This window comes from Pelobates fuscus, chromosome 12 (genome assembly GCF_036172605.1).
Source record: "Pelobates fuscus isolate aPelFus1 chromosome 12, aPelFus1.pri, whole genome shotgun sequence".
Taxonomy (NCBI): Eukaryota; Metazoa; Chordata; class Amphibia; order Anura; family Pelobatidae; genus Pelobates; species Pelobates fuscus.
In genome coordinates, this window is record NC_086328.1 from 105,582,714 (window position 1) to 105,610,600 (window position 27,887).

The window sequence follows — 27,887 nt, forward strand, 5'->3', positions numbered from 1 at the left end:
GTGGTTTGTGACATCAGACCTGCCTGCTGACATCACAGTGTAACAAGCTTCCATCCTACAGACTTGAACAGAATGCCGTTGTCTGTGCAAACCTTTCCTTTACAAGAGAAAAGGGACTAAGCTTCTACGTTATTAAAAGCATTTGAAAACAAAAACTGAAATTCATAAAAAAAAAATTTCTTTTAAAGTTTGTTATTTGCACTGCATACATTAAGAAATAATAAAATCCAACATCCTCATTTTTTCCCCCAAACTTTATGAGAGCAGATTTCACAATCCAATGAGAGAGGTCAGTAAAGGTCGGAGGTCCCTGTGTCCGGCGTCCTGGTTTGACAACATTATACACAATAAATGGGGACAGAGCACAGCCACTGTCACAGGAGGAGCTCGTTCATAGATCAGCATTCCGAGCAGGAATGTCAAGTATATTCATTAATCCCAAATCAGTAAAAATGACTTTACAGACAAGTTGCAGTTACTTTCAATTAATAGCTGTTAATATTCCATTGTGCCCCCTCAATCTCGTGGATCAATAGTTTCTGTATTTTCAAAACTATAAACTTCCACCAGCATTGACCCAAGGCTCCGCAAGGGGTGAGGCTATTGCGCTTGCACAGCAAATTGCCATGCTGCACCAACCAGAATCTACTCATAGAGATGCATTGAATTAATGCATCTCAATGGGGAGCATTCAATGTCTCCATGCAGAGCGTAGAGACACGGATCGTAGGTGCAGCACACTGTGAAGCACTGGACTAGGAAGCACCTCTAGTGGAAGTCTGAATGACTGCACTTGGAGGTGTTACTAAGCATCAAACACTGCCTTTTTCATGAAAAGCCTGCAGGGACATGCTACAGACACTAGAACCACTAAATTAAGCTGTAGATGTTCTGGTGACTATAGCCTGTACTTTAAAGGTCAGCTACTCAAACTAGAACAATTCTCCCAGTCAGCTATGCAATCAATTTGGCTACTTTCGCCTAAAATTTTACTTTTCACTTTAGTAAATAACCCGGTTATTGTCACTGTCAGAATTGGTAATCTATGTCCCTCTAAGCTGGTAACGGTTACATATAAAATATGTTGTTATACAGGATTCTTGTTTCAGTGAATATTCTATTCCGGTCATATAATGTTACAATCCTTATCTGGTGAGATTTTGATTGGGCAGATAACATCCTATTTAACACACATCAACAAAGCTTGAATTAAAGCGACACTATATTCACCAGAACAACTACAGCTTATTGTACTTGTTCTGGTGAGTATAATCATTCCCTTCAGGCTTTTTGCTGTAAACACTGTATTTTCAGAAAAAAAGGCAATGTTTACATTACAGCCTATGGACACCTCCATTGGCCAATCCACAGATGGCTACTAGAGACCCTCTGCACGGAGACACTGAACTTTCCTCAGAGATGCTTATTGACCAGGGCTGTTTGGCTTGTGCTGGCTCTGCCTCCGTGACAAGCTCAGCCAATCCAATGCTTTCTTATAGGAAAGCATTGTGATTGGCTGTGATAAACACTTCTGATGATGTCAGGCAAGCAGATCAGGGGCAGAGCCAGCAGCAGCAGCAGACTGAAATAAAGGCAAGATTTATACTATATTTAGGAGGGCAAGGGGGGAGGGGGCTAGATGGAGGTTTTAACACTATAGGATGAGGAATACATGTTTGTGTTTCTGACCCTATAGTGTTCCTTTAATACTTTCAGCTCTGTATGGAGACAGTAGTGCGCCAAAAGTGAAAAGGTTAGAGAGAGGACTCCTTTCCAGGCTCGCTGTGCAAAACAAGCATTTACAATGCCAAATGTTACAATCCCATTTGGCATTTTACAGGTTTCTCAGAGGGTATCATGTCACCAACTCCACTCCACTAGAAAGACACCCCACCAGACACTCAATGTGAGTGCTGACAGACAGACTGTGCAACTCCTGTGTGACTGAGTGAGTGCTACTGAACTCAAGAGACAATTTCTATTTAACAAGAGTAAAAGCATGCACAAGGGGCAGATTTTAACCCTTTTGTAAAACAAATCATTAATCATCAACAAGTCGCTGACAATTCACCAAAAGCATTCAAATAAATAAACCTAAAGCTTCATTACAGTGAACTTGTCTAATAGAACAGATAATTGATTGCAGAGCCTTCACCATTCAATCAGTTAAAAGACAAACAATAAAGCAAAATGTTTAACCTCTTCGTAGATATCCAGACCGACACAAAAACCGGAGCATATTAGGTATAATTATTAAGATACTCATGGCTCAAGTAATCTAATCCCTAAGCGATCCTTAACCCCTTCATGCTCAGCCACATGCTTGGGAAGAATGATGGGAGTTGAAGAAACCGGAGGAAGAAAAATGCCTACCCCCTGGGATAAGGCATTCATAAAAGGCGGCCACAATAATAATAAAGTATTTAACCAGGAAAGGTACATTCAGATTACTCTGGTTTTAAAGTACGTCCTGGGGATGTTACCTTAGCCCAAGATCCAGGGGTTGTTACTATTACCCAATTTAATGGTACTCATTTTATCTACCTTTGAAGGATGAAGGGCTGAGTCAACCCTGCCGGGATTTGAACCTGCAACCCAAGGGTTGAACAGATTCTACTGATTATGCATTAGCCCATGTGTCACCAATAAACCGCAAATGCACAGATCTGCTTATAGCTTACGAAATTCTCAGTTAAAGATTGGCTTTAAATCACAACCGCTTCTTACTTTTCATTAAATCATGGGGGGAAGGAGCTGGACTAAGACTCTGGACACATAGAACCTCCCAGTGCTATTGGGCAATACACAGAGAGTGCTTCCCAGCAGTATGTAGAATTCATGCAGTACCGTATATACTCGAGTATAAGTCGAGTTTTTCAGCACATTTTTTGTGCTGAAAAACCCTAACTCGACTTATACTCGAGTCAACGTCTGTATTATGGCAACTTACATTGCCATAATACAGACAAGGACCGCCAGGCTCATTTCAAGCCCGGCGGTCCTGATGGGGGCTGGCAGAGAGCTGTAACTTACCTTTCCTGCAGCTCCTGTCAGCTCCCATCTCTCTCCTCCGGTCAGGTCAGCTCCCTTCTCCTCCACTGCAAGTCTCGCGGGGTCAGAGCTCCGCACGGCAGTCACACCTCGAGACTTGCAGTGGAGCTGACCGGACCGGAGGAGAAGGGAGCTGACAGGAGCTGCAGGAAAGGTAGGAGCTCTCTGCCAGCCCCCCTCCTACACAGCCCATCCCACTGGACCACCAGAGAATAAAAAAAAAAAAATTTTTTTAATAATATTAAAATAAAAAAATATATAAATAAAAATAAATAGAAATAAAAAATAAATAATAATGAATAATAAAATTAAAAAATGCCCACCCCCCACCAAGGCTCTGCATCACACACACACACACACTGCATTCATACACACACACTGCATTATATAAAAAACACACTGTAAATAAATATTCAATTAATATAATTTTTTTGGGATCTAATTTTATTTAGAAACTTACCAGTAGCTGCTGCATTTCCCACCCTAGTCTTATACTCGAGTCAATACGTTTTCCCAGTTTTTTGGGGTAAAATTAGGGGCCTAGGCTTATATTCGAGTATATACGGTATATAAATCTTACATACTAGCAGAGGCAGAGAGAGGGGACATGCGCCCAGGAAACATGGTGGATCTGACAAACCTAACTAGAAAAACGGACAGTGACATAATGTGATGTAATTCCAGTAAAATACAAGTTTAGCAGGCTAAGATTGCCACAAGGCATATGTATGTATATGTGTTTGTAGTATCAGTTAGTTAATTACACGTAGCTAAGATACTGTTATCACTGTACTGACCAGGTGCAGGAATGTAAGAACTGGAATTACGCGTCCCTCTCCTTTGTATCAGATGAGCCACGTGGTTAGACCGGATGGATGAGTTTAGACTCTATTTATTAAATAGGTTAAGGGTATGTGTGGGTGTAGTTAATTGTGGGAGGAGCTACAGTGCTATATAAGGAATGTACTCTATGTATTCAGTACTCAGACTTTGCTGTATTTTGGTGACGCTAGTCCCTCTGAGTCCCGATCGGTGATCCAATAAAGAATCTCTTCCTTCCTGAAGAAACCTGTGTCCATCTCTCTGTGCTTGGCTTCCGTCAGTTTCTCCGGTATCATTTGGTGCATTGGCCGGGAAGCTCATCGTTCAACGGTAGCTGAGAGGCAGAGGCGTGAGACGGTCTATCTTTGCCCACGTTCTCTACGGCTGCACCCCTGAACTTCTGCGTGGACCTCCCTTCGTCTCGGCGCCACTGGTCTGTTGTCCAGGAGATCATCGGCCTCTACGTAAGAAGTGCTGGGGTGTCCCCGTCGATGAGTGTGAACTCAGGTTCAGGAACGAGGAGGTAAGACAACTGCTGTTTTAGACGGCAGGACCCACTAGGGGTATACCGATTGTGCGGTAGGCCCAAAGGGGTTTTGAATCTGTGTATCTGCCCCCTCTGTCGGAGGGAAGGAGCGAAGGCGCACCGCTCGATCGAACGCTCTTTAGTCAGACCGTTTGATTTGGTTAGTCAGGCGGGGTCCAGGTGTAAGATAGCCCTAGCCGGACACCGGTGTCTTGTCTAGACTAGCGTTCTAGGGTGTATATTACGTTCGCTAGGTCGGAGGGACCGGGAGACTAAGCGGCGCCTGTGTAAATTCGGTTCGCTAGTTCTCATCCTATCTGGGCTAAGTGGGAAGGCGTGTAAATTTGGAACCCACTAGACTTTTGATAGTGCGACTAAGAGGCGCCTGTGTAAATTCGGTTCTCTAGCTCGCTATATATGTGGTGATTGGGCAGTGTGGCTAACCAAAACGGGTGTATATAGTTTTAGGTAGTCCATTCAAGGTACTGGCCAATAGTTTAGTTGGGAATTGTAAATGTGTTAACGATTGTTTAGTAAAGTGTATATCTTGTTAGATAGCGCGAGCTCAGCCGTCTAGCGAGAGTGTTAATAGTGTGTTGCTGTATTATAGTGCACGGTACCATAACCCTGTATATTTACTGACATTGTATAATAAGTACTAATCATTGTCGTCCATTGCATGTTTTAACACCATAACCACTAATAATTGTATTGTGACCTTAACTTGTGCTTTGACCTATGCTAACCGTGCTGTAACCGCTATTTGTAAAAGACGATGTTACTGGGTGTGTTATAGACGGGTAATTCGTATATAGAGAATTATAGCGTGGGTGACTGTATAGTTACGCCAAAGGGCATAATATTGATTATATAGTGACTGGTGTAACAGCTGTGTGTGTACGGGAATTCCCTGAGTGTTTATTGTTATTGTGTACGTTTCACTTGGTAACCGTACCACGTGGTGCTGTTGCCAGAGGAAACGGGTGTGACTGTTGAATAGTACGCGTGTATAGTATTCATTGTCGACGACGTTCCATTGTTAAGTATGGGTGCGTCGCAGTCAACGATTCCGGATCCCTTAGGATGTATGGTTAAGAATTTTAAAAAGGGATTCAAAGTTTGTGATTTTGGGGTAAAGATGTCTCCTGTACGTTTGGTCACTTTGTGTACTAGGGAGTGGCCTACTTTGGTTGCGGCATGGCCGCCACGTGGCAGTTTGGATCCAACTCTGGTACAGCGCTTACACGTGGCTGTATCGGGTAGGCCTGAACTTTACGGCCAGTTTCCTTATATTGACTGTTGGAGACAGGCCGTAAATGACTCGCCAAAATGGCTCCAGACATGCCACGAGGAGCAGTGTCGCCTCATGGTAGCTAGGACTTGCTCGTCCACTAGGACTGGTGTTAGGCCCATTTTGGACACGCCCCCTGAGTCCGAGATCCCTTTGCCGCCCCCTTACTTTCCGTTAAGAAGAAGTGACGCAAACGCAGGAAGTCCTGCACCCCTCCCCTCATTACCCTCATCCACTTCCGCTTCCTCCTCCAGTACAGGATCCACCCCCCCTCGTACTAAATCTCCCCTTCCGGAACCAGAATCCACCCCCATTAGAAACGAATATCCTGATTTGGCGCCACTTCAGACTTCCGGTCAAGCTTCATCTAGCTCGGCCCGAAGTGTTTTATTTACCTCCTTTTCCCAAAACCAAACTCCCACATCCCCATACCCTATTTCTCCCCGACTGGAACCCATGACTGACGCCTCTCTACGTAGCCCCATCCAAACCCGACAGTTGACTGGTGCCCAACAATTAAAGCACTATCAGATGCCTCTTCGCCTAAATCCCGGGTCAGCTTATATCGATGCCGCAGGTCAAATGGCACACGCTGACCCAGTCTTCGTATATGTCCCATTTACCACAACCGATCTTTTAAACTGGAAGACCCATAATTCCTCGTATACTGAGAAACCACAAGCTATGACTGATCTGTTCACCTCAATAGTACAGACGCATAATCCGGCATGGGCTGATTGCCAGCAGTTACTAATGACTTTATTTAACAATGAGGAAAGGACAAGAATAAATCAAGCAGCCATTAAAGCATTAGAAGATAGAGCCCGTGCTTTGAACCAAGCTAATCCAGCAGCATGGGCCGCAACACACTATCCCAACACTGATCCCGATTGGAACGTAAATGGTGCTGATATGGTTCAACTCAGAGCCTATAGAGACGCTATAATTGCTGGCATGAAAGCCGGAGGAAAGAAGGCTATTAATATGTCAAAGACAGTTGAGGTGATTCAGAAAAGCGATGAAGCGCCCAGTGTCTTTTATGACCGATTATTGGAGGCATACCGCTTGTATACCCCCTTTAATCCGGAAGACGCAGACAATTCCCGAATGGTTAACTCCGCCTTTGTCAGCCAAGCATACGGAGATATTAAGCGCAAGCTACAAAAGTTAGAAGGGTTTGCAGGTATGTCCATCACCCAACTAATGGAGGTAGCAAATAAGGTCTATATGAACAGGGATACAGAAAGTAAGAAAGAGGAAGAGCGCAAGATGCGTAAAAAGGCTGATATGCTAGCGGTAGCGATCGCAGGCGTAGATAAACGGGGCCCAGATAGAGGCAATAATAGATGGAGTAGGGAGCCTTTGAGTAGGGATCAATGCGCGTATTGCAAGGAAGAAGGGCATTGGAGGAACGAATGTCCGCAAAGAGAGCAGTACGAGAGAGACCAACCCAGGGCAGGCTACGGAAACTTTAGAGGTAGAGCGAGAGGTAGAGGAGGCCCCGGAGGGAGTAATGGTTATAGAGGGAGTAATGGGAACAGAGGAAGTGTTAGGGAAGACAGGTATATTCCAGCAGCGCAAAGGTCCCGCGATAGAGAAGGTAGGGACTTTGTAGGATTGGCTGACACTGTCATGGAGGACTATTGATACCGACCGGGCTCCATCCCCCTTGGTCGAGCGGAGCCTATGGTCGATGTATCAATAGGGGGGAAAAGGAGTGCGTTCATGATCGACACTGGTGCTGAACATTCAGTGGTGACTAATCTAGTTGCTCCTCCATCTGGAAGGACTATTACTGTGATAGGAGCAACTGGAAGAAGTGCTGAAAAACCGGTTCTTAAAAGTCGACTCTGTACATTGGGAGGCCACGTAGTAAAACACCAATTCCTTTATATGCCTGAATGTCCAGTCCAATTGCTGGGACGTGATATGCTATCAAAATTACAAGCGCAGATTACGTTCCTACCAAATGGAACAACATCCTTAAAGTTTAATGGACCTTCAGGTATTATGACTTTATCCGTACCAAAGGAAGAAGAGTGGCGACTTTATACAGTGTTGACTAGCCAAAACCCTAGGAGTGATGAGACATTGTTTAACATACCAGGAGTTTGGGCAGAGAACAACCCACCAGGACTGGCCCGCAATATTCCACCAATAAAAATTGAACTGAAACATGGGGTTTATCCAGTGAGCCTAAGACAATATCACATTCCGCAGAAGGCTAAGAAGAACATCCAATCCTATCTGGATAAGTTCATACGGTATGGTATCCTAAAATTCTGTACTTCCCCCTGGAACACCCCATTGCTGCCTGTTCAAAAGCCCGGTACAGATGAGTATCGACCTGTACAGGACTTAAGAGCAGTCAATGATGCGGTTGTTAGCATACATCCAGTTGTACCCAATCCATATAACCTGCTTGCTTTAATTCCGGGCGGGGCTACTTACTTCACAGTCTTAGATCTCAAAGATGCCTTCTTTTGCCTCCGAATTGCCGCAGAAAGCCAATGTATTTTCGCTTTCCAATGGGAGAACGCTGTAACGGGCTCAAAACGCCAAATGACTTGGACAAGACTGCCCCAAGGGTTTAAAAATTCACCTACCCTATTTGGTTCAGCTCTAAGTCAAGATCTACTGGATTTCGAGTCTATCCCAGGAGAATGTGTATTGTTACAATATGTAGATGACTTGTTGATAGCAGCAGTTACAAAAGAAAAATGTCAGCAAGCAACGCACGATCTACTACATATTCTCTGGAAGGCAGGATACAAGGTGTCCAGGAAGAAGGCTCAGTTGTGTTTGCCAACTGTCAAGTATCTGGGATTCCATATCTCTGAAGGTCAAAGGATTATGGGGCCAGAGAGAAAAGAAGCTGTCTGCCAAATACCAATACCCAAGAATAGAAGACAAGTGCGAGAATTCTTGGGGGCAGCAGGCTTCTGTAGGATATGGATTCCCAGCTATGCGATACTGGCAAAACCTCTGTACGCAGCCATCAAAGGTACAGAGCACGACCCCTTCTTATGGACCCAAGAACAGCAAACGGCATTTGAAGATGTGAAGAAGGCTTTGATGAGTGCCCCAGCATTAGGTCTACCTGATCACACACGACCATTCTACTTATATGTACACGAGCAAAGAAGAATGGCTGTGGGAGTATTGACACAGTACTTGGGATCATGGCAAAGACCTGTTGCCTACATGTCTAAGCAACTGGATGCAGTGGCCAGCGGACTTCCACCTTGTCTAAGAGCCGTAGCTGCAGCCGCCCTGCTAGTAGCTGAAGCCGATAAACTCACTCTGGGTCAAGAACTTTATGTACGAGTCCCACATGCAGTACAGACGTTGTTGGATTACAAAGGAAATCATTGGTTTAGTAACAGCCGTATGACCAAGTATCAAGCAATGTTGTGTGAAAACCCAAGAGTGCATTTAGAGACTGTAAACACCTTAAATCCAGCTACCCTTTTGCCGCAACCTACTGAAAGTCAACATGATTGTTTGGAAGTAATGGATGAAGTATTTTCAAGTAGACCAGATCTTCGTGATTTTCCCATCCAGAACCCCGATGTTCAATATTACACCGACGGCAGTAGTTATGTGAAAGAAGGGATCCGCTATGCAGGATATGCAGTGACAACAATAGACAAGGTGATAGAAGCTCGGCCACTGGCGAAAGGAACATCAGCACAAAAGGCAGAATTAATAGCACTAACACGAGCGTTACAATTGGCTGAAGGTTTAAGAGTAAATATCTATACGGACTCTAAGTATGCGTTTTTAACCACTCATGCCCACGGAGCTTTGTATAAAGAAAGAGGACTACTGAATTCAGAAGGCAAAGAAATCAAGTACGCAGCTGAAATCCTACAACTATTGGAAGCAGTGTGGGAGCCGAAAGAAGTCGGTATCATACATTGTCGAGCGCATCTGAGAGGAGATGGTGATGTAACCAAGGGAAATCGGATGGCAGATAGTGCAGCTAAGCGTGCTGCTGAATCAGGAAGACAGGAGTATGTGGGGCATATAGCTGCTCTTATACCAACTCCACTGTCCCAATGGACTCCAGTTTATACAGCTCAAGAAGAGGAGTGGTTAAAGACTGAACCGGGAAAGTATTTGGAGAACAAGTGGTATCAGCTAGAAGATGGAAGAATAGTCATACCAGCATCACTAGCGGTAGAAATTGTCCAAAATTATCACAACGGGACACATTCTGGGAGAGACAGTACTGAAGAATCTCTCAGGAAACATTTCTACATACCAAGATTGTCCAACTTGACTCAGGCCATTGTACGCAGATGTGTAACGTGTGCTAAGAATAATGCAAGACAAGGACCAGTAAAGCCACCAGGAGTCCAGTTTATGGGGGGACTCCCCATGTCCGATCTACAAATAGACTTTACAGTAATGCCTAAATCGGGTGGACATCGTTACCTGTTGGTAATTGTGTGCACCTATTCAGGCTGGGTAGAAGCATGTCCTACTCGTACAGAGAAAGCAGGAGAAGTTGTAAGATTCCTGCTACGAGAAATAATACCCCGATATGGACTACCCTGTTCTATAGGATCGGACAATGGTCCAGCTTTTGTTCATCAGTGCCTACAACAACTGACTCATATGCTTGGTATAAAGTGGAGGCTTCATACTGCATATAGACCCCAGAGTTCTGGTAAGGTAGAGAGAATGAATAGAACTATAAAGAACCAGTTGGCTAAAATGTGTCAGGAAACCCAACTTAAGTGGAACGTTCTCTTACCCATAGCTTTATTGCGAATCCGCAGTACCCCTACCAGAAGGATGGGCCTCTCTCCTTTTGAAATCATGTATGGGCGACCACCTCCCGTACTTGGTAACTTAAGGGGGGACTTGAGTCAGTTGGGAGAAGGAATTACCCGGCAGCAGGTTGTAGAGTTGGGTAAGACTATGGAGGAGGTACAGAAATGGGTACAAGATAGATTACCTGTGAATATTTATCCCCCTGTTCATAGTTATCATCCAGGAGACCAAGTGTGGATTAAAGAGTGGAATAATGTACCGTTAGGGCCCAAGTGGAGAGGTCCTTATGTTGTTCTTTTGTCTACCCCTACAGCGATAAAAGTAGCCGAAGTAACTCCGTGGATACATCACTCCAGGGTTAAACCAGCAGCAGTCGATTCTTGGCAAGTTACAGCAGATCCAGAGAATCCCTGCAAGATCCGGTTAAAACGCACTACTCAGTCGGAGTAACGAGGAATTATTGTGGATTACAAATTTTATTGTTACAGGTGTGAGTGAGAAGGCCATAATAAAGCCTGTCCGCTTACCAACACATAGTGTATAAGCCAGGAAAGTCTCGAAGGGACACCTGTGAAGACGAGCAGAACTCCATTCCCTGCAGCCCTCACATCCTGGAAGCTGAGGTTCCATCGCACGGACGAAGACTGAGGATGACGGCGAAAGATGTGCTTTTGATTGTGTTTATTTATATGTGTTTTTATATTCAGGAAGGTAGAGGTACCGACACTCCTAGCTGTGAGGTATGCATTAAGACTACGAGAACAGGTAACCATATTTCCCAAACCCTAATTTGGCATTCACAATACGAATGTAAAGGAGAGGTATCAAGATGTAGATACCTAAATATAGACTATAGTGTGTGCCATTTAGGAGTAGGAGAACCTAAGTGCTTCAGTCCAGAGTATCAACCTCGTACAATTTGGTTGACTCTCAGGAATGGAGATCCTCAGGGGACCCTAATTAATAAGACGGTGTTAGAATCCGTACATTCTTCGGGTGTTCTGCTATTTGATGCATGTAAGGCGATATCAAGTGGTAGAAAACCGTGGAATGTATGTGGGGATCTTAGATGGGAGAGGACGTATGGGTCTAATGATAAATATATTTGTCCCAGTAGTAAAAATAAATATGTGAGTCCTAGATGCCCAAATAAAGACTATAACTTTTGTCCATATTGGTCTTGTGTGGGGTGGGCGACTTGGGGACAGACAGTAGATAAAGACATGATAGTGACTAAGTTGCCGACTAGCCCTTATTGTAAGTCTATGGAATGCAACCCAGTCCATATACTTATTAATAACCCCGACAAGTTCCTAGATAAGTATGGAAATTTATTTGGGTTTCAGATATACGGGACGGGTTTAGATCCTGGGACATTATTGTTTATAGGAATAGAGACTGATACGGTATCCTCCCAGACTCATCAAGTATACCATTCCTTTTATGAAGAGATGAGTATAGATAATAAGATCCCCCATAACGCTAAAAACCTGTTCATTGACCTAGCTGAAAGTATTGCCGGTAGTCTTAATGTTACCAACTGCTATGTGTGTGGAGGTACTAACATGGGAGACCAATGGCCTTGGGAAGCAAAGGAGGTAATGTCCGGTTCTGAGGCAGTTGACCAACTAATATCTACACAAGCCGATTAGCATTTGAGTGTTAGAGGTAAATCTGAGTGGAGATTAAAGACCTCCATCATAGGTTATGTTTGCATAGCAAGGAAAGGAATAATGTATAATACTTCTGTAGGAGAATTAACTTGTCTAGGGCAAAAAGCTTATGATGATGATACTAAAAATACAACTTGGTGGTCGGCTTCAAATGTCTCAGAACCATCTAACCCGTTTGCTAGATATGCCAGTTTAAAGGATGTGTGGTTTGATTTATCCATCACATCTACCTGGAGAGCCCCAGCAAATTTGTACTGGATCTGTGGTAAGAAAGCCTATTCGGAGTTGCCACAGGACTGGGAAGGGGCATGTGTGTTGGGTATGCTCAAACCATCCTTCTTCTTGTTACCGATTGAAACAGGTGAGACTTTAGGTGTTAAAGTGTATGATGTGAATCATAGGAAGAAAAGGGGACCCTTAGAGATAGGCACCTGGGAAGATAATGAATGGCCTCCCCAGCGTATCATAGATTATTATGGGCCAGCCACGTGGGCAGAAGATGGTACCTTTGGTTATAGAACCCCAATTTATATGCTCAACCGTATTATAAGATTACAGGCGGTGGTTGAGATTATTACTAATGAGACCTCACAAGCACTCAATCTTCTAGCGAAGCATAATACCAGGATGAGGACAGCAGTGTACCAAAATAGATTAGCCTTGGATTACCTTTTGGCAGTAGAGGGAGGTGTATGTGGGAAGTTTAACCTGAGCAATTGCTGTCTTCAAATAGATGACGAAGGGCAAGCAATAGCTGAGCTTACTAGCCATATGGTTAAACTAGTGCATGTGCCTACTCAGGTATGGAAAGGGTACAATCCAAGTAGTTGGTTTGGTAGCTGGTATGAGTGGTTTGGAGGGCTTAAGGCAGTGGTAGGTGGAGTCCTACTGATTTTACTGTTGTGTCTACTCCTACCGTGTCTTATACCTTTAGTAGTTAGGTCTGTGCAAAGCCTGATAGGAAGTATAGCAGAGAGGAAGGCTGCTGCACAGATAATGGCGATATATAAGTATAAGGCTCTAGATCAAGGAGAACCAATGCAGGAAGATGAGTGTTAAAAGATTCACATCATAAGATAAGTCTGGTCTGGTTCATGGTAACCTGAGGTATATGCAAACCAAGGTTAAGTGATGCCTCAAGTAATTGTGAAATATCAGAGGCATCAAAGGGGGGAATGTGATGTAATTCCAGTAAAATACAAGTTTAGCAGGCTAAGATTGCCACAAGGCATATGTATGTATATGTGTTTGTAGTATCAGTTAGTTAATTACACGTAGCTAAGATACTGTTATCACTGTACTGACCAGGTGCAGGAATGTAAGAACTGGAATTACGCGTCCCTCTCCTTTGTATCAGATGAGCCACGTGGTTAGACCGGATGGATGAGTTTAGACTCTATTTATTAAATAGGTTAAGGGTATGTGTGGGTGTAGTTAATTGTGGGAGGAGCTACAGTGCTATATAAGGAATGTACTCTATGTATTCAGTACTCAGACTTTGCTGTATTTTGGTGACGCTAGTCCCTCTGAGTCCCGATCGGTGATCCAATAAAGAATCTCTTCCTTCCTGAAGAAACCTGTGTCCATCTCTCTGTGCTTGGCTTCCGTCAGTTTCTCCGGTATCAATAATCCATTAATTTGTATATATTATACAATTTAATATCATGTATGAAGAAAGATGGTATCTCCTTACTCCCAAATCCATAGTCCGGAATGTCAATCTGCAGCTATACCAAGCAGAGCAGCAATGGTACACTTTAGGTAAATAAACGCCAACATGACTAGAATAAAAAGAAAATCAGTGTGATCGCTTTTAGAGAAGGAAAGTTCCAGTTATTAGCCAAGACAGCACTTGTCCTCTGAAAGTATTTTTGGATTCCGGAAATGTTTTCTCTCTCTTCCAGGAAATCCTCTGCGAGCTAGGATTCTCTGCTCCACCTGCAAGGAAGCCATTGTATAAACCCCCTTCACTAGGACACATTCACAGCAACGTAAAGTCACAGGCACTGGGACCTATATCATGCGCAGCTTGTGATGTATCTTCAGCCTTGTGTGTGCGGTAATTTAAGCTTGCGTGCACACATTATCTTACTAGTTAAAGATGTATTCTAAACCTGATGCACGCTAGTTTCCACTCGTTGTAAAGTTATTTGATGAAGCACGCTAACTCCAAACTTGTGACGTATCACAATGCCAATTCCATGCTTGACATGTAGCCCATTACACAAATTCCAAATCTGTCTAGTATTCTAACCATTTTTGCATGTCAACTTCAAGTATGCGATGTGACTTACAGTGTGTTTCATAGAATTCTCTCAGGAATGAGCTAAAATCAACAGTAAATGATATAGCAGTCAGAATCCAGTGGGCAGACAGCTCCACAATATGGAAATATCTTCTCTATTGTTTATTGTGAAATAAAATGTCAGCTCTGCAGAACGCAACGCTAACGCCTGCAGCCAGTGTTACGATAAACTAGATTTTAACATTGTGCAGAAAAACACTGCACATCAAATAAAAATGTTCACAGCTCAGAAAAACACTGGATTTTGGGGGGGGTTGTGTTTTGAACATAGAAAGGGAATTGTAATTTGTATTCTATAATATCTGCTGCTGATACTGTACACCCCAAATCTCTGACAGGTTCTATACTTACTGCCTGACTCAGCCTCCATCATGTGCAATGTACCCTGATGACCTAAAAATGAAGATTAAATATAGACTTTAAAGATGTCCTATTTAGGGCCCTACATATGTTCTGCCTCAGAGACCAGGAAATACCCAGCCATGAACCCAGGGCCCGGAGTCCAGACCAGGCTTTCTCCAAGGACCGGGTTTAATGTAATTAATATCATATAGCTCCAACATATGTCTCAGCGCTTTAATGAAAGGGCATATTTGAAGGCCCCATTTAAACGAGCATTTGTCTTGTCTAGGGACCTTTACTCGTGAGGTGGTCTGACTCCCCTGTGGGCTGATCCTCGGACCCTGGTCATACAAAGTAAACCCATCAACTACCGATTCCCAAGTAAGACGCAGGGGTGAAAGTGGAATTGCTTCTCCAGCTCTAGTGATGTCAGTGCATCCAACAGACTGTCCGTAGGTACAAAGCACATATGAAGCCCTCAGCATACTCCTGGTGCCATACTGCCCACCACGATTAGTAAACTTTATATTAAAAACAACTGTAGCTAGGATAACCAATATTGACTAACAAGAGGAATTGCCACAAATGACTAATGTGCAAATATCCCCCTTAATTTCTTATTAAAGCCAATGGTGAACATGAGCTTTTAAAGGGACACTAACATTTAGCTGCCACAAACATGCACCAAAAAAAAATTAAAAAAATGTTTACACCTCACATTGCCCCCATTTGTCATAAAACACCAGGATCTGCAAATACCAGGAAATGGCTCCAATTCTGTTGCTTCCATTGCACTATGGATTTCCCATGGACACTTGCTCTATTCCATCTGTTGGCTATCTAAGCTGTAATATCAGGCAAACACAAATTTTCATTCATGAGTTAAAATAAACAAATATTGGTCCCTATGAGAATTCTAGTAGTTTCATGGCGGAACTCGTCCACTTCTTTTCTTATGCATTTCAGGGATAAAAGGTAACGTACGGGTCTGTGATTCTCCTAATATATGTGACGTTAATAGGGTATGGAAGTGGTTCTGGTGAATAAGGCAAATCTTTGCAGCAGTATGAAAGAAAGCAGGACCACGGAGCTACTTGTACAGTATGCAAGGAGAATCTGTGGTTATGGTACTTGAGAAATGCCCCTTTAAATTAATGAACAGCTGTTGTGTTTTGGTGTAAATTCCCCACTGTTTCCCATGTCCTCTTCTGATATCTACAAACATCTGTCAATTTGCTCTAATCCCAGCTGCATTCCTCAAAGCAAATCCCAGTGCATGGGAAATATAGAACTTTTTAATAATGAAATGCATGCACCAACCCAGAAACTGGGAGCAATTCTTTAAAGTTTAAACCGTGCTGTCAAAAGGTGCCAGCTTAAGGCTTGCAGGGCTATCACCAGGCTACTGGGAGCCACATACCTGATCTGCGATGCCCATTTCTGAAGCTGGTGCAAATACAGGATAAGAATGCAGTGTCCGGTGTGTAGGCAAAATGCGGCTTAAAGGGACCCTTAAAACACCATTAACACTACACGATCCAAGCCATTACGGTGCAAGAAGGTTTTTGTCCCCGGCTACCCGCACAAATGTGCTTTTAACTGGAGCGATTTACTAAAAACAAAAAATATCACACCACTATAAACCTGCCTACTGTGACAGACAGAGAACACAAACTGTTTCAGCTATCGTATTTGATAAATCGCATTGCTCCCACGTATTGAATTAAATGTTCAGCTTCAGTAAAAATAATAAGAGCAAGATGACTGGCTGAGCCATTTCCTGGTCTGGGGAGAGCTAACTGCACAAGCGCAGGATCAAAGGCTTTATATTTAATTTACTAACGTTATAACGTACTAAAATATGGCAGTCTGGAGTAGCCCGCTAAACTATCTGTACAAGGGACACTACGGCCAAACACAAAGTGAATACCAGCATGCGGGAAAAACAACAGTTAGCAAAGCAGCAGATAAGCAAAACATACCAATCTTATAATACACTATGCAAATCCAGGCTGGAGTAAGGGACTAGAAATACTTTAAACATTAAATGCCCGTCAGCCTATTTTGGGAATTAAATTATCACTCAATCACGGTTTACCGTCACACAAAACCATCACAGAATTAAGATGGAGTCATTCCAGGGGAGAGTTCTACAAGTGAAGCAATCAGCAGCAGCACACTCCATTGGTTTCCACAGCAACTGCTCCAGTTTGAGCACATTGCTCAGCAATCTTTATACAATGTCCCCTCCATCCTTATGGCTCATATACAAAATTACTACAGCACAATTATTCCCAATATAGGAAATATTACCAATTAGAAATAATGCTCAGGATATATAATATTTTCATAAATGACAGCACACATAGACCAGAGAAATGAAACCCCCGAATATTAAAAATAAAATTTATTGTTATCAAATATCCTGCTCGTATGTGCTAATACAAAATGGCAGTGGGTTTCCTGTACTGATAATACTTGATTAATAGCAGGGACTACAAAAACAGGAAGCCATGAAAGGTTTATTATCTGTCTCTCCTCCAGCTATAGGATTGGAGGTCTCTCTCTCTCTCTCCTTCCTACAGCTATAGGATTGGAGGTCTCTCTCTCCTTCCTCCAGCTATAGGATTGGAGGTCTCGCTCTCTCCTTCATCCAGCTATAGGATTGGAGGTCTCTCTCTCTCTCCTTCCTCCAGCTATAGGATTGGAGGTCTCTCTCTCTCTCCTTCCTCCAGCTATAGGATTGGAGGTCTCTCTCTCTCTCTCCTTCCTCCAGCTATAGGATTGGAGGTCTCTCTCTCCTTCCTCCAGCTATAGGATTGGAGGTCTCTCTCTCCTTCCTCCAGCTATAGGATTGGAGGTCTCTCTCTCCTTCCTCCAGCTATAGGATTGGAGGTCTCTCTCTCTCCTTCCTCCAGCTATAGGATTGGAGGTCTCTCTCTCTCTCCTTCCTACAGCTATAGGATTGGAGGTCTCTCTCTCTCCTTCCTCCAACTATAGGATTGGAGGTCTCTCTCCTTCCTCCAGCTATAGGATTGGAGGTCTCTCTCTCTCTCCTTCCTCCAGCTATAGGATTGGAGGTCTCTCTCTCCTTCCTCCAGCTATAGGATTGGAGGTCTCTCTCTTCTTCCTCCAGCTATAGGATTGGAGGTCTCTCTCTCTCTCCTTCCTCCAGCTATAGGATTGGAGGTCTCTCTCTCTCTCCTTCCTCCAGCTATAGGATTGGAGGTCTCTCTCTCTCCTTCCTCCAGCTATAGGATTGGAGGTCTCTCTCTCTCCTTCCTCCAGCTATAGGATTGGAGGTCTCTCTCTCTCCTTCCTCCAGCTATAGGATTGGAGGTCTCTCTCTCTCCTTCCTCCAGCTATAGGATTGGAGGTCTCTCTCTCTCCTTCCTCCAGCTATAGGATTGGAGGTCTCTCTCTCTCCTTCCTCCAGCTATAGGATTGGAGGTCTCTCTCTCTCCTTCCTCCAGCTATAGGATTGGAGGTCTCTCTCTCTCCTTCCTCCAGCTATAGGATTGGAGGTATCTCTCTCTCTCCTTCCTCCAGCTATAGGATTGGAGGTCTCTCTCTCTCCTTCCTCCAGCTATAGGATTGGAGGTCTCTCTCTCTCTCTCTCCTTCCTCCAGCTATAGGATTGGAGGTCTCTCTCCTTCCTCCAGCTATAGGATTGGAGGTTTCTCCCCTTCCTCCAGCTATAGGATTGGAGGTCTCTCTCTCTCTCTCTCCTTCCTCCAGCTATAGGATTGGAGGTCTCTCTCTCCTTCCTCCAGCTATAGGATTGGAGGTCTCTCTCTCCTTCCTCCAGCTATAGGATTGGAGGTCTCTCTCTCCTTCCTCCAGCTATAGGATTGGAGGTCTCTCTCTCTCTCTCCTTCCTCCAGCTATAGGATTGGAGGTCTCTCTCTCCTTCCTCCAGCTATAGGATTGGAGGTCTCTCTCTCCTTCCTCCAGCTATAGGATTGGAGGTCTCTCTCTCCTTCCTCCAGCTATAGGATTGGAGGTCTCTCTCTCCTTCCTCCAGCTATAGGATTGGAGGTCTCTCTCTCCTTCCTCCGGCTATAGGATTGGAGGTCTCTCTCTCCTTCCTCCAGCTATAGGATTGGAGGTCTCTCTCCTTCCTCCAGCTATAGGATTGGAGGTCTCTCTCTCCTTCCTCCAGCTATAGGATTGGAGGTCTCTCTCCTTCCTCTCGCTACTGGATAGAATGCCCAAAGCTGCAGTCTCTCTGTCATACAGAGACAAGCCTATCTGCATTCTCCCTTTAGAAAGAGACCCCATACGTATTACCTTTTTAACACAACATTTTTGTAAACGGTTTGTTCTGCACTGGGACTTGCATGAATTAAAGAAATGGCAATTACCGTATATACTCGAGTATAAGCCGAGTTTTTCAGCCCATTTTTTGGGCTGAAAAACCCCAACTCGGCTTATACTCGAGTCAAGGTCTGTATTATGGCAATTTGCATTGCCATAATACAGACTGGGGGGAGAGGGGGGCTGGCAGAGCTGTAACTTACCTGTCCTGCAGCTCCTGTCAGCTCTCTCCTCCTCTGCACCGTCCGGTCAGCACCTCGGTCAGCTCCCAGTGTAAGTGGCTCTCGCGAGATTTACACTGGGAGCTGACAGAAGAGCAGAACGGACGGCGCAGAGGAGGAGAGAGCTGACAGGAGCTGCAGGACAGGTAAGTTACAGCTCTGCCAGCCCCCCTCTCCCCCCCCACTGAACTGCCACTGGACCACCAGGGAAGGAGAGCCCCCCTCCCTGCCATATATCAAGCAGGGAGGGGGGACGAAAAAAAAAATATAAATAAAATAAGAAACAATAATAAAAAAATAATAATAATAAAAAAAAATTAATAATAACAAAAAAAAGGGGTATAAGGAACACTATGGAAGGGGGGGGTATAAGGACCACTATGGGAGGGGGGGTGGGTTAAGGACCACTATGGGAGGGAGGGGGGTATAAGGACCGCTATGGGAGGGAGGGGGTGGGTTAAGGACCACTATGGGAGGGAGGGGGGTATAAGGACCGCTATGGGAGGGAGGGGGGGTATAAGGACCACTATGGGAGGGAGGGGGGTATAAGGACCGCTATGGGAGGGAGGGGGGGTATAAGGACCACTATGGGAGGGAGGGGGTGGGTTAAGGACCACTATGGGAGGGAGGGGGGTATAAGGACCGCTATGGGAGGGAGGGGGGGTATAAGGACCACTATGGGAGGGAGGGGGGGGATAAGGACCACTATGGGAGGGAGGGGGGTATAAGGACCACTATGGGAGGGAGGGGGGGGATAAGGACCACTATGGGAGGGAGGGGGGGGGGATAAGGACCACTATGGGAGGGGGGGTATAAGGACCACTATGGGAGGGAGGGGGGGGATAAGGACCACTATGGGAGGGAGGGGGGGGATAAGGACCACTATGGGAGGGAGGGGGGGTATAAGGACCACTATGGGAGGGAGGGGGGGGGATAAGGACCACTATGGGAGGGAGGGGGGTATAAGGACCACTATGGGAGGGGGGGGATAAGGACCACTATGGGAGGGAGGGGGGGGGATAAGGACCACTATTGGAGGGAGGTGGGTATAAGGACCACTATGGGAGGGAGGGGGGGTATAAGGACCACTATGGGAGGGGGTGGGATAAGGACCACTATGGGAGGGAGGGGGGTATAAGGACCACTATGGGAGGGAGGGGGGTATATGGACCACTATGGGAGGGATGGGGGGGGATAAGGAACACTATGGGAGGGAGAAGGGGGATAAGGACCACTATGAGAGGGAGGGGGTGGGATAAGGACCACTATGGGAGGGGAGGGGGAAGTAAGGACCACTAGGGGAGGGGAGGGTAAGGACCACTAGGGGAGGGGTGAGTCAGGACCACTGGGGGGGGGGAGTGAAGGAACACGGGGGTGGGGAGGTAAGGACCACTGAGGGAGGAGGAGGGGAAGTCAGGACATATGGGGGGGGAGGGGGCGGCAAAAAATTTTTTGCCTACGGCGGCAAATATCCTTGCACCGGCCCTGCACACACTGCATTCACACACTGCATTCATACACACACACACTGCATTCATGCACACACACACTGCATTCATGCACACACACACTGCACTCATACACACACGCTGCACTCATACACACACTGCATACACACACACTGCATTCATATACACACTGCATTCATTATAGACACACACTGTAAATAAATATTCAATTAATATATTTTTTTTAGGATCTAATTTTATTTAGAAATTTACCAGTAGCTGCTGCATTTCCCACCCTAGTCTTATACTCGAGTCAATACATTTTCCCAGTTTTTTGGGATAAAATTAGGGGCCTCGGCTTATATTCGGGTCGGCTTATACTCGAGTATATACGGTATATCTTCCTGGTCACACACACAACGGCATATGATAACAGCCATCAATTAAGTCATGCCAGTGACACTGGTTCTGCCTTTCATCGTTAAAGTCTAAAAAAATGGCAGCTTCCTGTAACCCCATATTGATAATTTGAATCATAAATATATATGAATGGCTCTTGGGGAGTGAAAAAGGAACAAGAAAAACAAACATACATACAGATGGCTGAATATATTACACAACACATTCATAAACGATAACTGATTAAATCTGTTTGGGGAACAAAGATCATTTTTTATGAAACAGAATCACACAGACACTATCACAGTATGTGTAGCATAATAAAGTGTATTTATACTTATTAAATAATCTACATTTTCTTGGGTTACAGTAATTGTTGGGTGCTTTTCTACATGGTCAGTAACTTCTGCTAATTAGTTATTGTAAATTCCAACATCGGGGGATTTCTACTTGTTGTTCCAGTTAATGTTTTGTTCACTGAAATTACTCAAACAATGCACATGGAAGGGAGTGCAGAGGATGGGGAAATCAGCGAGCGGTCCTTAACATGGCACAGACTTTTATCTAAACAATTCAAGGAGTTTAACCGCCATTAACACAAACGGGCCAGCAAGGTAGACATCTACCTTCCATGATGCTCTGACAGTCTTAAAGGGACACTATATAGTCACCTGAACAACTTTAGCTTAATGAAGCAGTTTTGGTGTATAGAACATGCCCCTGCAGCCTCACTGCTCAATCCTCTGCCATCTAGGAGTTAAATCCCTTTGTTTATGAACCATAGTCACACCTCCCTGCATGTGACTTGCACAGCCTTCCATAAACACTTCCTGTAAAGAGAGCCCTATTTAGGCTTTCTTTATTGCAAGTTCTGTTTAATTAAGATTTTCTTATCCCCTGCTATGTTAATAGCTTGCTAGACCCTGCAAGAGCCTCCTGTATGTGATTAAAGTTCAATTTAGAGATTGAGATACAATTATTTAAGGTAAATTACATCTGTTTGAAAGTGAAACCAGTTTTTTTTTCCATGCAGGCTCTGTCAATCATAGCCAGGGGAGGTGTGGCTAGGGCTGCATAAACAGAAACAAAGTGATTTAACTCCTAAATGACAGTGAATTGAGCAGTGAAATTGCAGGGGAATGATCTATACACTAAAAGTGCTTTATTTAGCTAAAGTAATTTAGGTGACTATAGTGTTCCTTTAAGGTTCCCAGAACATTGTGGGAACTGTAATTCTGCAACAGCTGGGGATCTACATTTTGGGTTCCGTACACAAGAAGAAAATTTGTGTTTCAAGATGGAGGTGGCCACTTTCAAATCAAATTACCTAGAATTATCCACTAAACACTTAACAGCAAAATGTCAACTAAAATAGCCAAGTTATGACGACAGCAAAGTTGGAGAAATTTTCCAAATGAGCATTTTAACTTAAATTTTGCGATTGCCATTTTCAACATACTATTATTCAATGTTTAGCGAATAAACCTCACAATTTTCAAACTGTATATGAAAATTAGTGATTAAAAATAAATAAATAACAAATTGAAGATAATATTATTATTATTTATATAGCGCCAGCAAATTCCATAGTGCTGTACACGTGCTGTAAGTGTGTATTTGCTGAGTTGGGTAGGAAAATGTTCAATGTTAATTATTATTATATTATTTATAGAGCGCCGTCAAATTCCGTAGCGCTTTACAATGGGTGGACGAACAGACATGTAGTTGTAACCAGACAAGTTGGACACACAGGAACAGAGGGGTTGAGGGCCCTGCTCAATGAGCTTACATGCTAGAGGGAGTGGGGTAAAATGACACAGAAAGTAAGGACAGTATTAGACTAGTGACAGTTGCAGAAGAGGAATCAGTCGGGAGCTATTAACAGTTTAATTGATACGCTTTTTTAATAGAGCGCTCTTGGTGTGCTGTGTGATATGAAATGATAAACGCACAGCAAACTCATCGGCTCCCAGACACTTATCCATAGTGATCAGTGTAAAGCCCTCTGACATGGGCAAAGAGTTGCCAGGCGAGTGAAGAACGGCTTGCCATAAAGTGGGTCCACGACTAGCAGTTTGAGACCACCGCTTAGTTAATATAATTTTGTTTTCTGACATTTCTTATGTGGAATAAGGTGGATTCCCAATGCTGGAGCTCTTGTACCAGAGCTAGACTCTAGAGAAGGACAGAGTTGGGAGATACCAAACACCCAACAGGAAGTCCTGCCTTGTAATGTTACTGATTTAAACACAAACGATAAGCGGTCACAGCCTTCTCTCTATCCAGGCTTATTTCTGTCACTTCTCCATTCCACGCCGACTCTCAGTTCCTTATCATTCCTAAAAACTAGCTAGTCTAGGCTAGTCTGCAATCATTGGTATAAAAGCTACATTTAGCATTTTAATCGTAGCATCCATTTTTCACAAGGAAACTTCAGCCATTTTGCATTTACGGCCTGCATCCGTAAACTGCATTATGTTTCACGTTCATTATTTGAAAGTTAAAATAAAGAAAAATATACAAGTATGTCTACATGGCTGTTCAGAACTTCACATTGCAAAAACTTTACCCAACCCATAAACAGTCTTGGCAGCACAGTATACGCTGGCATTTTCCCCATGACTCGGGAACGCTAAAAGTGTAGGTGTATCCAGAACGCGTGTGAATGTATAATGATTGGTGGAGCTGAGCAATTAACAGCTGAAGAGTAGGAAAAATCTAAATAAGGGAACAAGTAATTCACTGCCAGTTTAACTGTAAATTGGTTTTACAAGTGAGAAACAACCCAAATTACTGCAAAGGGAAAAATTCTAATATTTGGAATATTTTCAGGAGATGAGCACAGGATATCCAGTAAGGTCACCCTTCATTTTTCATATTGCTTTAAATAAATGGTTTATTTTCTCTATAAAGTGCCAAGACGCAGGGGTATGCACAAGTAAGGAGGCGCACTATATGTCCTGATCATTAAATGTCAATGGAGGGAGAAAAGGAAAAAAAAAAGGGGGGGGAAAATCAGATAGCAATGACATGCCAGGGGGGACGAAGATGAGCGGGCATGTCATGAGGCTAATAGAAGATTTAAATAACACTTTTACTCAGTATATTCCCACTCAAGCTACAGTGCATTTTCAAACTTGATTATTGTAACAGCCAATCACACATGACGGAAATTATCACATGACAAAGCCAAAATAAACACATGTTGCGTGATCCCATTCTCTGGGTTTCTCTCCTCCCAGTCACTGAACCAAAACAGGACCCACGTCACTATAAGAAAAGGGAGAGACTATATGGATTTCTTTCAGGAACACCGTACAGAATGCAAGAATCCCTGCTTTGTATACATCCACGAAAGAATAAATAAATGATGTTACTTTTCCTATATCACCCAACGAATATAGTAAATTATTAAACATAGTTTATCCATTTCTTATATAAACTTCTTGTGTAATCTCCGATCCTCTGACATGCCATTAACTCCAGTGACTGGCATATTTTACTACAATACACTATAATTGTCGAATACTTTATTTAAGATCCACATCAAAGTCAATATCTGCACAATAACAGTTTGAGGGAAATAAAAGTTCACCATGCACGATGTCAGATTACTTAATTATTAAATCTGAAGAAACAGTTCCAGCTATAAAGTAATTAAAACAGAGAGTAATATGGTATCTTAGATATACAACCATAAAGCTCAATATAGTATTTTAAATATACAGCCATAAAACTCAATATAGGATGAACTACTGTTATGATTCCCCAGGTGTTTTAGTGTAAGTTCCTCTGAATAGTAAATCCCAATGAATGAATGAAAGCTCATCCCAGGAATACAGGTGTATGAAGGAGTGGTCCACAAGCTGTGTATAACTGAGATTAGACAGCATACACGGCTTGTTTCTCTGTAAATAGCACTAAGATACTAACAGAGTAATTCTTTCTGTGAAAACAGTAAAAACTGTCTTACAACAGAATATAAAAATACTTGACAGCTAATATCGGATTGGATGACAGTGGGCATAGCAGAGCTGATGGTTAAGTGCAACTGGTGGCACAAAGTCTGGGTAGAGCTCAACCACCAATAAATGCCAGAGAGCAATAAATACTAGAGGGCACGTCACACAAGCCCACTGATGCCACGGGGTGCAGCTCTGGCCCCCGACTGACGCCACGGGGTGAAGCTCTGGCCCCCCGACTGACGCCACGTTGCGCAGCTCTGGCCCCCGACTGACGCCACGGGGTGAAGCTCTGGCCCCCCGACTGACGCCACGTTGCGCAGCTCTGGCCCCCCGACTGACGCCACGTTGCGCAGCTCTGGCCCCCCGACTGACGCCACGTTGCGCAGCTCTGGCCCCCCGACTGACGCCACGTTGCGCAGCTCTGGCCCCCCGACTGACGCCACGTTGCGCAGCTCTGGCCCCCCGACTGACGCCACGTTGTGCAGCTCTGGCCCCCCGACTGACGCCACGTTGCGCAGCTCTGGCCCCCCGACTGACGCCACGTTGCGCAGCTCTGGCCCCCCGACTGACGCCACGTTGCGCAGCTCTGGCCCCCCGACTGACGCCACGTTGCGCAGCTCTGGCCCCCCGACTGACGCCACGTTGCGCAGCTCTGGCCCCCCGACTGACGCCACGTTGCGCAGCTCTGGCCCCCCGACTAACGCCACGTTGCGCAGCTCTGGCCCCCCGACTGACGCCACGTTGCGCAGCTCTGGCCCCCCGACTAACGCCACGTTGCGCAGCTCTGGCCCCCCGACTGATGCCACGTTGTGCAGCTATAGCCACAACTGATGCCACGTTGCGCAGCTGTAGTCACAACTGATGCCACGTTGCGCAGCTGTAGCCACGACTGATGCAACAGGGTGCAGCTATAGCCACGACTAATGCCACGTTGGGCAGATGTAGTCACAACTGATGCCACAGGGCGCAGATATAGCCACAACTGATGCCACAGGGCGCCGATATAGCCACGACTGATGCCACAGGGCGCCGATATAGCCACGACTGATGCCACAGGGCGCAGATATAGCCACGACTGATGCCACAGGGCGCAGATATAGCCACGACTGATGCCACAGGGCGCAGATATAGCCATGACTGATGCCACAGGGCGCAGATATAGCCACGACTGATGCCACAGGGCGCAGATATAGCCACAACTGATGCCACAGGGCGCAGATATAGCCACGACTGATGCCACAGGCAGAATAAACACTACTTAGTGGTGCCACAGGGTCTGATATTTCCACCCACTGGTGCCACAGGGCACAATCCCTTCTGATGTTACAGTATGCCAGCTTGCTAGCTGCCCATGGTACAGCCCCACTCTCTGCCATTTTTCCTACATCCCATTTTAGTGTAATGACCAGATCCCCTCCTCCCCTTTGCGTCACTCAGGATGTGACATGGGGGGGGGGGGGGGTGGAGGAGACAAACCCCAAACAAATCTCAGGGGCACTTCCAAACCCCCCCTAATACTCCTGTCTGTGTGAGTTGGTTTGCTCCGATAAATGCAGGGGATGGGGGGGGGATCAGCCCATGTGTAGCGGTGCAGGGGTTCAGCATCCCTCCTCTCTCCTCACTGGGATCCTGCCCACCGCCAAGGCCCACGCACTAACCTGTCTTCTCGTGGTCATATCCCACCACTATGAAGTAGTCCGCCAACCTAGCCATGGCTGCGCGTTTTCCTCCCTTCCCACGAAAAATCTCAGCATCTTGGCCGCAGCAGCTCGGCCATGTTAGAGGCGTACGGACAGCTCCAGGACACTGCGCATGCGCGGAGACAGCGAGCTGGGAGAACGCATGCGCCGGGGCTTCTGGCTTGGGCGGGGCCAGAAGGAGAGGGCGGGGTCTGGAGCTGTTTCTCACATTGTGCTGCTTGTGAGATTTGTAGCATGAGTGAAACAGCTTCTACAATATATCATGGGCTGGTTGATATATATACACATGTAGCATGGGCTGACTGATATATATGGGTTCAGTGATGTATAGATATAAAGCTATATGTATATATCATGGGCTGGGTGAAATGTTCACCATGGGTTGACTGATATATAGATATATTCATATAGCATGGGTACACAATCATGGGAAAAGAAAGTACACCCTCTTCGAATTCTATGGTTTTACATATCAGGACATAATAGCAATCATATGTTCCTTAGAAGGTCTTGAAAATAGGTAAATACAACCTAAGGTGAACAATGCATGACATATTACACTGTGCCATGATTTATTTAATAAAAATAAAGCCAAAATGGAGAAGCCATGCATGAAAAAACAAATTACACCTTATGATTCAATAGCTTGTAGAACCACTTTTAGCAGAAGTAATATTTTTCTGTATGACTTTATCTCTCACGCCGTTGTGGAGGAATTTTGGCCCACTCGTCTTTGCAATGTTTGCCACAGTCCATTGAGGTTTGCTGGCATATGATTATGCACAGCTCTCTTACAGTTCCACCATAGCATTTCAATTGGGTTGAGGCCTGGACTTTGACTGACTGGGCCATTGCAACACCTGTATTCTTTTATTTTTTAGCCATTCTGTTGTAGATTTGCTGGTGTGCGTGGGATCATTGCCCTGCTGCATGACCCACTGTTGGCCAAGCTTTAGCTGTTGGACACATGGCCTCACATTTGACTCAAGAATACTTTGGTATACAGAGGAGTTCATGGTCGACTCATTGACTGCAAGGCTCCCAT

General features: G+C 44.7%; 1 protein-coding gene across 2 annotated transcripts in view; it reads right to left on the minus strand.

The window, feature by feature from the left end:
• The window catches only part of SBF2 (SET binding factor 2), a 273,605-nt gene extending 246,667 nt beyond the window's left edge, over positions 1–26,938 (minus strand). For both annotated transcript variants that reach the window (XM_063437862.1, XM_063437861.1), the window contains exon 1: positions 26,801–26,938. In XM_063437862.1, coding sequence (XP_063293932.1) covers positions 26,801–26,855 — 55 coding nt within the window. In that variant the 5' untranslated portion in view covers positions 26,856–26,938. The remainder of the gene's footprint in view (positions 1–26,800) is intronic.
• Positions 26,939–27,887: the final 949 nt, after the last annotated feature.